The 12,732-nt window shown below is 42.0% G+C and overlaps 1 protein-coding gene across 1 annotated transcript in view; it reads right to left on the bottom strand.

Moving 5' to 3' along the window:
• The window catches only part of HOMER2 (homer homolog 2 (Drosophila)), a 16,651-nt gene extending 9,322 nt beyond the window's left edge, over positions 1-7,329 (bottom strand). Inside the window, exons 1-2 of the mRNA XM_009868995.1 lie at positions 7,204-7,329; positions 641-733 (exon numbers count right to left, since the gene is read on the bottom strand). Coding sequence (XP_009867297.1) covers positions 641-733; positions 7,204-7,305 — 195 coding nt within the window. The 5' untranslated portion in view covers positions 7,306-7,329. The remainder of the gene's footprint in view (positions 1-640; positions 734-7,203) is intronic.
• Between the last annotated feature and the right edge of the window lie 5,403 nt (positions 7,330-12,732).

Here is a 12,732-nt window from a genome sequence, read left to right as displayed (position 1 = left end):
CTGAACAGCAATGTGCGTGAAACTACAGTCAAACAGATAGAGACTCTGGGACAGCACTCAATTTCTTCAATTTGTAAGAAACCCAGATCTCCCGGGACACCGATGCGTGTGGCTGTGTCGAGGTGACCCCTCTAGAAAAGCGCATTGCACAAATCTGCAGCACAAGCCTCTCCCAGCCACTCGCTGAAGCCTGCCTCTGCCCACCCCACCCCTCACCCCAAGGCTGTCAAACCATAGAGCCGGTCTCTCCATTGGCAAACCCAACCCCTACAACAGCAGGCTGGGCAGATGACAAAACGAAGTATCTCAGTGAACCTCGTTTGCTGTCTGCTGAAGCACTACGCTGATTTTCCCATGACCCAAAGTATGTGCAGCAGTCCAAATCAGAGGACGTATAGCTTTCCCTGTTATTAGATACCAGCTCAAGAACTGCTGAAAAAAATCAGACTTAAATGAAAGCAAAGAGCATGGATGGACGAAAAATACTCCTCTGACAATGCTAATGTCCAGCAGCTGACAATTACCCTCGTCAATCTTCATTTATACACTTTAAGCTTGCTGCCAGAAGCTGGTACAGTCCATTAAAAAATTTAAATTATTTATCTTGTATGCGTACAGGTATTAAAGTTAAATTACAAACCTGGGAATGATTGCTTGAGGTCTCAATTTTCTCTTGAGATCTGTCTCTTGCTAGTTTGGCCGCTTCTTTTACTTCTTGGAACTTCTCTGCAAACTGGAAGAAGCATGAAAGGTATTTTTTAAAAGATTTATTATCTATTAAACCATTCAGATTACTGTCTTTAGATGGTTTATAGATCTCCAATAATGAACAACTGATTTTGACAATTTAAAATGTTTTTTCTTGCCAAAAAATTTAATTCTCTAGCAGGGAGGTTCTTTCAAATGGAATGGGGCTGTTTCTAAAAGAGGGACATTCTGTAGGTTTGGCCGATCCCCTAAAAATCTTTGGAGAAAAGGAGCTATTAGTGCCTCCTGTTTTGATTTGGTTTTGTTTATTTCCTTCCTCTCCCATTTCATGTGGTGTGTACAGTCTATTAAAGTTGAAAGTATAAAAGATGTATGTTTGGATTAAAAAAAATAATTTATCCATGTCTTCTATTCCCAAGAGCAAGTAAATTACATTAAAGAATGTAAATGAGCTCATCTGCAGGATGCAAGCAAGGAATTATCAAGACATGGAAAAAATTAGAAGGTAGATCTGAATATGTGATGGGGCCATATGAAAACTCAGCTTCTCTGGTCTAATTTCTTATTACTGGCAAAAATAGAGATAGAAGACTTCAGGGAACAGCTTGAATGTTTCCTGTAAGAGGATTATATCAATCTGGGGGAGGCAGGGAAAAGGAAAGAAAAAGATGAAAAGTAATGATCTCAATCTCTACAAGTTGCTCTAGGACATCTAAGCCAGTCTGGCACTTCTGAAATACAAGTATTGTCACAGCCAGTCAGGGTTGCGGGGCTCGAAACACTTTAAATAGTGTTTTAAGTTCTAAAAGGACGATTGTAAAGATGGAAGAAAAGGCATAATTTATTTTTTTAACCAAGATGTGTCTAGTATATCATGTATCCCAATTAGATCCAGATAAGATGTATTCCCCCATGGCAGGGAGCTTGGAACTAGATCACCTTTAAGGTCCTTCCAACCCAAACCATTCTCTGCTTCTATTCTATAAGACTGGGGAAGTTGGCCTTGCTTGCCTGTGTATTGAGAAACTTGAAATGCTAGAGAGGAAAGACACTAGAAGTCAAAATAGAAAGAGATGCATTTTATTGCACAGTTTGTGAATTAAAGGATAAGCATTATATCATCTCATTTTATAGTCAGGGAATGGGAAGACTCACTATCCACTTACTAATCTTATCTTCTAACTTTTAGAACTACAGCAGGTGTTTAGCATGCTCTCTTTCAGTAAAATACTGGGACATAAAAACTGACAAAACAAATCATCTCCCACTGGTCTAAGAGAAAACTGAATTTACATGTCAAGGCACCTGTGCTTTGTGTAACGCACACAAATCAAATTTCCAGCAAACACACACACCTCATTCTTAAATCCCATGGATGAGCACATTCTCAAAGCCAGGTAGGATTTTGGCCGCAGACTACAATCTGTGCTGATGCTTATGAATGAAGATCGAGCTCTCGATTCCAGCTGTTTTCTATACAACAGCTGAAATTGCATATGCAAAGCACACGCTCTCGGATGCTGCAGTTGCTATATGATGGCACGTGCAGGCACTGGACGCACAAATGACTCGATTACCTTTGTAGCACTACAAAGATCATTAGGAACAGCTACATGACATTTTCACTGTAAGTGAACTGACTCCAGCTTTACACAAAACGTATCTCCTTCTGTGACAAAACAGCTATAACAAACTAATTATTACTAAAATATTGTATCAACAGTAAGCTCCACGCTTGCGTTTCGTGCAAACAGTAAAGGGCTGTTTTGAGTCTCTCTTTTACAATAAATCTTTATGGGCAAATATAAAAAAATTATGAGGGTTCTTCATGGACTATATGAAATATGAAAAGACAAAAAGAATTGGAAGTTATCTATCAAATTTTATTTTTGCAGCTATCTTCATAAAGCACATAGGAGACTGCTGTGAAAAATGCTGTGAGATGAGAAGGACATTTTTCCACATTTCCATAATAAAAAATTGTACATGACTGAGCAAAGCAAATCTCCAATATAAAACCAATGATGAACTCATTGCTCGATAGTTTTCAGTCATGTCTCTAGTTTACCAACACACATACTTAACACACTTGCTTTTAGAAATAAGTACAAATAACTGATTTTTTTTCACTGTCTTAGTGACAGATCTTTGGCTTTAAAAGTCAAAATATTACCCTTCATTCGTATTGTTGTTACAAATGTCAAGATGGTTGTACCAGAAAGGGTTGTGAAAGATTGTCTCTTGTTTTTCTTTACCCCATACACTTGGAAACAGCCAGTCCACAAAGAGCTCTACTGCCGCTTCTTTTTTCATTCTTAGCTAATTAGTGCCTGCTAGACTTTACTAACAGTCTATTTCTGAAAGCTTGAGAGGATCGCCTGGCTCGTTATGAAATTACAGCCTTTCACTCGATTACTCTTCGGAGTGCAGCAGCACGGTGGTGACAGCCCAAACTTGTGCAGCGCTACCAGCGCTAATTGCTGCAGCAGCAGACCAGGAGCTTCTGAAGCTGCCCAGATCCCGAGGCCATCTCCGAGTGATGGCACAGCCATGATGTGCCTTCCCAAGGCCCAGAAAGCCGTGAGACTAAACCGCAACATGGAAAAGATTTGTTGCTATCAACACTTGTGAAGCTCTTTAGTCTAAGGCTGCTGCAGCCCATGAGCACTGGCTGATGATGTGTTTTGGCCAGTGAAATTTAATGGGGACTCCAGGATGCCACTGTGCATTGCACAAATTATTTAGAGGCTGTCTAAATCTGCAGCCTGCTTGCCACCTGGAGAAATATACATATATTTAAATAGACCTTCTTTACATTTTCTACATTAAGAACCATTATTTCATATGCATAAATGTTAAGCTCCTGATCTGGCATTAAATTTTATGTCTCTTACTGACAAATTGTGCCACTGTCAGATGAAACAGCTGCTTCCACCCAAAGCAGTCACATAAATATTTCAGCGGCCTCGTGGCGTGCGGAAGGCTGGGTGATGTGATGCCCCTGTTGAGAAGCACCGCCTTGTCCTGCTCCACAACACATGCATTGCTTTGCCCATGGTACCGGGCAGCTCAGCAGCAAATGAGACTATTTATTCCAGAAAGTGGCCAGTAATTTGCTTTAGCATAGCCAGTGCTCTGTCAGCGTCCGTGCTGGCTGGACCACGGAGGGGCTGTGCAGAGCACTGGGGGCAGGAGCAGGCTCTGCTCCGAGCTTTCTTCCCTACAACCCAGCTGCACACATCATGTGCACACTTGCACAGAAATAAAGTCCGGCGTTATCCAGATGCTGGATGCAGCTGCTTTATGATGTGCAAAGTCTGGGTTTACTGGGTCCCTCACCTGTGTAAAGCTCTGTCCCTATGCCCTTGACTCCCTACAGCTCCTGAGAGAGAACATCTGAATTAAAGCATCCCGAACGCTGGCAGAAGTTTTACTGAACTGCCTCATGTACACAATGCATCACTACCTTCACAGCACCAGCCCCATCTCTTCATTACCCGCAGGAACACCACGAACTCTCTTTCGATTCCTGTTTCGATTTGGCTGTAGGAATGTTTGAATAAAGTCTTGACACCTTTCTGAGGCACAAGGTGGGAAGAGGGGAAAGGAGGGTCAGCAAGTTCTGCAAGAGGGGAAAAGGACCTTGAGTAGGACGTCAGCTTTAAGCCCTGGGATTCTTCCAATCAATATGAATGGTAATTAGGTTACTAGGTCACCGAATGCAGTTTTCATTAATGGCTTACATTTAATTTGAACTGCTTTCCCCTACAGGTATGGATTAATGCTTAAGTATCTCAAGAGAAGCAAGGCATTAGAAAAGAGGCAATATCTTTTATTAGGCCAACCAATACACTTAAAAATGCAGACGTTTTTAAGCATGCTAACCTATTCTCCTGTCTCATTATTATTCATTATTTTCAGCAGACATTTTTCAGCTTTATTTATTTTTTTATTTAAAGCCAGGGCTATTGATCTCTGGTTTAGTGGAGTTTTATTGTGTCCTTCCAATTCCTGACTAAAAGCTTCAATTATTTCCAGTAAAACTGGCAAGCTTTAATTTATATCTTTTATAAGAGTATAATGATATCAACATAAAACTAAACTTGATTTTACTATTCCCAATACACTTATACATCTGTAATCTCTCTACCACCTCTGATCTTTCTTACTAATGGTTCAATAATTAAACTGAGGAGCACTGAGGAGATTATAAGGGATATCTTTGTCTCATTGCTTTGCGTGGTGGTAATAAAACAGGTTTCCTTGCATTTTCCAGCTAGATAACGGTCAGATTTTTATTTTTTTTTAATAGATCACCTCAAGTCACTTCCAGAAGTGCTCCCCTTAAGCTCCCCTTTGATACTCTGAACAAAAGAAAGTCTTTCTGTGGATTTGGAAAGCCTTTCCTGCAAGTAGAAGGCTGCATTATTGGCAGTGGGCTCTTCAGCAGATTGTGCAGGGTAAACAGATGTGCAAACTCATACGGAGAGAAACGCAGCTGGTTTCGAGGCCCTCGTGCCCACACCACACGTCTTTCAGATTGGCTCTAGTCTGCTCACATGAAGATGAAAGAGCTGCTTTCCAATACCAGCATAAATTTATTCTAGGTATGTATTTGGACAGTTTTGGAGAATATGGTAAAATCTCCCTGATTAGGGTGCAAAGACCTCCACATGTACCTCGTGCTCCATCACATCGCTCATCTCCTGAGCCAGCCTCATCCCCACGAGCTCCACAAAGCACGTGGGACACGTTTAACCCCTGCCAGCACTGAGGCACCATGTGCTCACCTCTCATGGTGCAGACGTGTGACTTCAGTAACCCAGGGTTAAAAACTACCATCCAGTGGCGGTAACTCTTTCATTTGGTCCCCAAAGGTTGCATTGTGTCATGCTTATCTGCTGCTCAAACTATTTCCCAGGGTCCACTGTAATCCTCCCATACTCATGTAGTACTTACTAGCTACTATGAACACCTCTTTCCACAGTAGTGGAGAACATGTGTAGGTGAAATGAGCAGTCCTCTACACTTGAGTAAGCATTACAAAACATCACCAGCATCTCATTTTTAAAAAAACAGTTTTACATGCAACTGATTGTGCAGCCTTAGTGTCCCAGAAGAGCAGATTATTGCCACAGCACTTTTCCAGACATCCCACGTCCAAAAACAATTTAACGTGGAAAATAAAATATGCTTGACATGTAAGAAGTACTTGCAAAAAATGCAATTCTCTGGAAATTGCATAAACTCAGTAAGACAAACTTAGTAAAATAAATTCCAATAACAATTCAGTTGATGGAAAAGTCCTCCTTCCACTGCAATGGTAAGCCTTTGCTATTTTAGACACTACAAGAAACATCTTGTTCTCCTGATTCCTTTCTCATCGAAGCACACAAGAGGACAGCAACAGGAGAGACTGGGTGCGGTGCCCAAGGACACTATGCTGAACTAAGTGACAAAACCCAGTGTCAAGCAGCCATGCTTCAGGGGTCAACTTAGACAAGTAGGGTGTTTGGGGTGGTTTTTTTTTACTACATGAATAAACTAACATCTCAGCTGCCTGATGAGCACTTGACAAGACCACTAACCGAATGACAGAGATGTATTTTAAACTGCTGGTTATTCATGACAAGAGGCACCTCTAGACTTTACCAGCCTGCTGTTGTAGCCAGTCCCTGCTCCTGGGAAGCACTGAATTGATACCAAACTCACGGCCAGCTCTGTCCTCTGTGAGAGGCGGCTCTGCCCGCAAACCCGGCATCAGATCTCCCCGGCTGCTCATCCACCCATCGCTGCCACGACCTTCAGGTCTGTGACAAAGCAGCTTCGGGGCAGAGCTGCAAATCACACCACAGAGCTGAGATGCCAAAAAACTGGTATTATTGTAACCTAGGTCACTTTAGTGAGCCTCTGGAGAGCACGGCCCTACCAACAGTGGTGTCTATCTGCAGAGCAAGGCCACCAGCAAGCCCCAGGGGCTGGCAACTTGTTCACCTCCGTTAGTTACGAAAGGCAGCAAGCCATCAAAACACACATTTCTGAGGCTGGGATAGCAACTCTCTGCCTTCAGACACATTAGGGAGCCCTAATGCCAACAGTCCTGGTGTATCAGTGGCTCCCTTTGCTTTCGGTGCCACTTTCAGCTGAAATGAGCACCTAGACCAGGGAGATGCCAAAAAATACTACAGAGCTCAGGTTGCTTCCGTAAAAATCTGAAAACGCAAATGCTTCCAGCCATGCTGGACAAGATACCATTGAGATCACCTCACTAGTACCATCATCAGTGGTCAGATGTAGTCTATAGTTTTGACTACAAAGTTTGCAATACTGCCTTCTCCTTTACACACAGACATCGGGTAACTACAGGAGAGGGGCAAATTGCACAGATAAAGAGGACTTGCAGAAGCATGGAGCTCAGAAGACGACGGATAGGTGTACAAAATTCTCCATTAATAAGAGACAAAGCCTTTGCAGAAACCCAGTGAGTCCCGTTACCTTCGTCAGCTGCTGCTCGGAGGGAAAGCCCAATCCAAACACGGTGTTTGCTCTGCTGTCTGCCCACTGACCGAACTTCTGCGATGTTTTAGTGAAGGTCATGTTAGGTGTGATTGTGCTGTTTATGATCACCTGTTTAACAAAACAGATCAAAAAAGAATTAAAAAGTAGAAGACCCATCGGAAATGCATATCCTAGCAATGATGTCATCCAAAGCAATGAGCAATCTAAACTGGGGAGTTGCTCCATTCAGAAGATTTCTTTTTTTTCATCAAAACCAAAACAGTTTCTATCCTGTCTTATATCATGCAGGAATTCTGATGTTTTGTTTTCTTTTTCCGAAGCACTAGCATGGTCTTGCAGTTAAAACACAGTTACAGGAATATCACTGAATTCAAAGCACTGGCAGGGACAGGAGTTATAAAATTACTCTGGCAGAAATGGAGATTCAGAATCCTGGTTTTTTCAGCATTACAAAGGCACACAGCTGTTCCCACTACCCCACCAGTTACCTGGGATGGCCCGACGCCTCCAAGCAAGGTGTCCACCAGCAACACCCACCCTCAGACTGGACGAGCAAAGAGATATTTCTGCATTTCTCCATTTGGCCTTGGGCCTCCACCAGTAGAATGTCAGAGACATGCCAGAAATTTAAAACAAACAAACAAACCACAAACCCCAAAACCACAGAAAAAAAACAAGAAAAGGAGAAACTGATAGCTTAATAATAAGTTTAACTTGGCAGGGTGGTGAAGTACATCACCAGCAACACACACGCAGTACCAAAGGTGGGCCTCAAGACAAATATTCTGCCGCTTTACACAAATTAACTACTATGTGCTTCAGCAGCAGCAACCTTGAAAGCAACAGTGGTTCTTGTAATTAAAGAAATAGCCAACAAAAGGAAGGCTGTTGGGACGAAGTCTCTATGGAATTTAGTGGAACAAGCATAAAATGTAATCTCGCAAAAAGGAATGAGATATATGTCAGTTCATTATCAAAAATCTTAACTTTATTTTCAAGATACATCATTATATGAATCTAGAGACTCCTTCCCCTGGAAATTAATTCATGTACAATGTTCCTTCTGCTAACATAATAGGAGCTTTCTTTAGTAATGTACCATCATTTCCAATATGCAAATTATGCAGTAATTAAGCCAAATCTGTGGGACAGTTTAATTAACATGATCAGGAAGTATCCTGGCAACATCATTTACTATGTATTCCAAGCAGTTTTTTTCCTAAGCCAACATTTACATTTAGTAAAAAGTGTAAATTAAATTTACCAGAGAAAGAACTTGCCCCTATCTGCTCCCTAACTTCTGACCTCTGCACTGACGCTTTCATTTACTTTCGTAGAAATTGCTCAACTTCAGTTGCTCCCTTTTTTTTTGCATCACCACTTTCAGATAAACATATAATTTTCTGCCATTTCCTATCACTGAAAGTTTCACCAGACCAGAGGAGGGCTGGGTGGCTGGTGCTCCTGAAATTGTATTTTTTTGGCATGGGAATAAACAGGGCAAGAAATGGGAAGAGGTGACTCTGCAACCAGTGCCAGCCTCCGTAGGCCATACAGGCAGCAGCTTTCAGGGTCAAAACATCTTTTTGGAATGGCCGGGTGACAGGCAGAGCTATAAGCAAAGCTGCTTAAATGTGCTCTCCCCTCAGCTAAGTCACGCAACAGAAATGTGGCCAATATAAAACCTAAGGGTGATCTTGGAGATTTAAATGAAAAGAAAATGAAAGATTTTAGGTAGGGTTTTGACAATGCAAAGAGAGTATGATGACACGAGGACTACACGATAGAGAGTCACAGGAACAAGAGGAAAAGCTACCCAGAAAAATCAGGATGCTTTCCAAAAACTTTAAGGGAAGAGCTACCTGTATATTTCTTCTTTAAAAATCTTACCTCAGACAGATGAACTACTTACAAATGTTTAGCTTCTCAAGCTACAGAACTTATTTTAGAATCTATGAAATACTTTGAAATTTCAAGTGATAAAAAGTATTATTTCAGTCCTACTGTGCCTATCAAATTAGACATCTGTGGGGAAAAAAATAATAAAAGGATCCATTTTATTGAAAAGCAAAAGCTTCACTCACTGGAAGCAGACTCTGAGAAGAATAAAATTCTTCCATAGCTCCTAAAATAATCATCGAGTAAATATAAACATTAAAAAAAGCATATCAAAGATATCTTTCAGACTGCAGACCAATATTACAAAAGAGATGATAAAAGGAACAATGAAGCCTGCAAACTGTAAACTGTAAACCAAAGAACACGTTATTGAGTGATGAAATGCATTACTCAGCACCTTAGAGGTTAATCTTTTCTACAGCCAGTACAGAATCCAAGAAAAGGTTGTGGTGATCAGACACCTTCAAAAAACTTGACAGTTCATCTGTTAAATTTATAATAAGCAGCAATTAGTGAAACTGCCTGGAAGGCGGCTCTACCTTTCTTTCCCTTAAATCCTCCTCTGTCAGTCAAGCACTTCAGAAACGCTGCGTTCCAACAGAGAAGTGAAAACCGAAGTAGAAGCTTAGGAGATTAAAGCAGAGCTCATGGCAACAGCTCAGAGGAGCTCTGCTTTGGGTAACTTCCACCGATCCACGCAGTCTTCCTCTTCATTCCCACCGCATCACCCTCACAGGAAGACAGCGTCACATTAAACTTGGGAAGCATCAGCCTTTACTTTCGCTTCCCATGAAAATCCAGTCATCGTTTCAGAGCAGAGATGCTACACTGGGCAGTGAACAATCACATTGGTTGTGTTTAGGAGAAAGAAAGGGTGTTATGATTTCAAAGAACAAGGAAACGGCAATCTTCCAAGGGCTCCCACCAGCTAGCCCAGCCTATATCCCATCCTTAAAGCTGCCTTATTATCCTTGGCGACGTGAGACCAGAAGGAAGGTACTGCCCCCACCACTCCTTCATCTCCCAGGCAGGTCTCCAGATGGGGCAGGACGTAAGGGAAACATTTGTGGCCACCACAACAGGAAAGTTAAATCAAATCAGTGAAATTCTCTTCTTTTTTAATGAAAGGATAATCCATAATTTTTAAGTTTCAAAGGAAGAAGAAGCTGAGAGAAAGGGTGCAGAAAGGAAAGGGCACTGTTTGAAAGCTGCTTCAGGCAGGATGAGTTCACAGGCTCCTTTCCACCCCTACCTGCAATCCAGTCTTCTAATTCTATAAGAAAAGGCCACTCATCAATTCAAATAGGCCCTTATGAAATAACTTTGCATTTGGTCCTTCTTCACACAGTACACACACAGTGCAATTCCGGCTGCATCAGAAAATGGAATAAACTTGTGGACTTTCATCCAGAATAATGGATTCAAAAGGCAAACTAGCCTCTAATCAAATGCAATCAATCCCTGAAGTGGTTAAAGAGTTCTCCCTAAAGACAAAGGCAAAGAGGAGCATAATATAATAAGCACCTTACAGGATAATAAACTCATTCATCATACTGAGTTGTCTACATGTGGTTAAAAAAAATAAAAAAAAATCTGCCTTTGCTCTCGTCTACATGCAAGCATATCAGATGGCGAACATTCCTGATACATCCGTATAAGCCAAACAAAATCTCATACTCATTTCACTTCCTTTGGAAGAAAAACAATCCTAACAGATTTAAATTTTTATCTGACGATGACAGAGAAGAATGTTCCCAGTAAAAGGTAGCATTACATCAACCAGAAATGACTCTAGATGTTTAGAAAGACACCGGGTATATTCATCACATGAAAGCGAACGCAAATAAGCTGGCATAGAGCAGAACATTCATAGGCCGTAACACACCCATCCCGCTGCCCTCCCATGGAGAACAACTGCCAAATAAATCAAGCTGAGAGAGGTCACAAGACAACCGGAGTGCGTAGAAGGAAAAAAATTGTATTGGCAGCTCATGCTGCTCATAATACACAAGCAGTGCCCATATATACAGCTGCCATTTCTTTTAGGGGATGCTTTGAGTATTTACGGGGTTCCGCTCCCACAGTCCCCATAACACAACAGTGCACTAAAGGGGAAAAGCCGATGTGGCTCCTGAAAAATACATATTCCCAAGTCACCGTTCCACTACTGTCAGGTGCGCGTGCGTGTCAGCTGGCTGGAGTACAGCGGGAGTGGCGCTGGAGCAGAACGTGAGGCTTTGCCAGCTGGGCTCACAGCCCACACCCTCGTCGTATGAGCCCTGCCTTGCCAGATTCAGAAGAGGGACAAGCAGGGACGAGAGCAAGCTCAGCTCCAAGGGAAGGTGGGCAGTGATTGCGGAAGGGGGTTTGGCAGAGCCACTGGCACAGCCCCAAGGAGGAGGAGAGGCCAATGTGCCAGCCGGGATCAGCCAGGACACCCATCCGGGATGATGAGCCAATTCAGCCAGCCTTGTCACAAGCTTCTTTCTACCTAGGAAAAAGACTGAAATAACAGCTAGGAAATAGCTAATTAATATATTAGCCAATATATTTTGGAAATGCATTAAATCAGATCAGAAAAGGGGCCCTTATTCTGGGACAAGAGTGCCAGATTAGGAATTATTCTGGAATCTCCCCTTTAAATTCACATCACCTGTTTCTCTGAAGTAACCTCACCTCCAGAAAAGCCCCAAGGCTTGAGGCCATAGAATCTACTCATTAAGAAGTCACTACATTAAAACCTCCCCGTTTCATTTTCACACCTCTGAATACATGCTCTTCAGTTTGCATCCCTTGTGAAATTTAATTTCCCCAACCCACTAGGGTGTTAATCTTCCGTAAAGATGTATCCCAGCCTAAAAACAGAACTGAAGAGGGAAAGAAGCTGCTAATTCTCTGGTCACAGCTATCACAGGCTCAACAGGTTCTTCCAGTTCATCAAGCTGGCATGAATCAGAAGGGCACTTCTTGTGACACTGGATGTGAAGACAAGACAGGGATGGATTTGCAGAGGAGTTCTCCCTCTCGTGGAATTAACCCACTTACATTTTCCTGATTTGTGATATCCTTTGCTATCTACCATCCTTCCTACTTCAGCTGAGAGCTTCTAGACTGAAATGTAAGATCTTTTTACCAATATGCCTACAAAGCCAACACACACATATATTGTGCTATTAAAGGGAAAAAAAGAAGGTCCCTTACTGAGGCCACCTAACAGAGCAAAGCAGAAGCAGCACAAAGATCTGCTCACGGCAGTTTAAGAGCTAGGGGATGAAAGAAAGAACTGCCTTTGGCCAAAACAGTGAACCTGTTATTCAGGAGGATTAATTATAGTCGTTTTACAAATCATGGCCAGCAGATACGATGAAATCTTTCTCCCCATCCTTCCTGCAAAGTCTTTGTAGGAGATCCTTTAAAAAAAAAAAAAAAAAAAAAAAGCCTGGGAAAACTGAAAGTAGCTACAGCAGTCGCTCTAGCTTTGCTTTATCTACTGCACCTGACACGTATATGGTGCTTTATCTAGGACAGGCTTAGGGTATGGATTAACTAGAGTTCAAGCATTTTAAACAGACGATAAGAAGCGCCTTCTCAGTTTTTCCCCCTGCT

This window comes from Apaloderma vittatum, unplaced genomic scaffold, assembly GCF_000703405.1.
Source record: "Apaloderma vittatum isolate BGI_N311 unplaced genomic scaffold, ASM70340v1 scaffold42934, whole genome shotgun sequence".
Classification (NCBI taxonomy): Eukaryota; Metazoa; Chordata; class Aves; order Trogoniformes; family Trogonidae; genus Apaloderma; species Apaloderma vittatum.
Note: the sequence above shows the minus strand (reverse complement) of the source record. Positions and strands in the feature narration are given on the sequence as shown.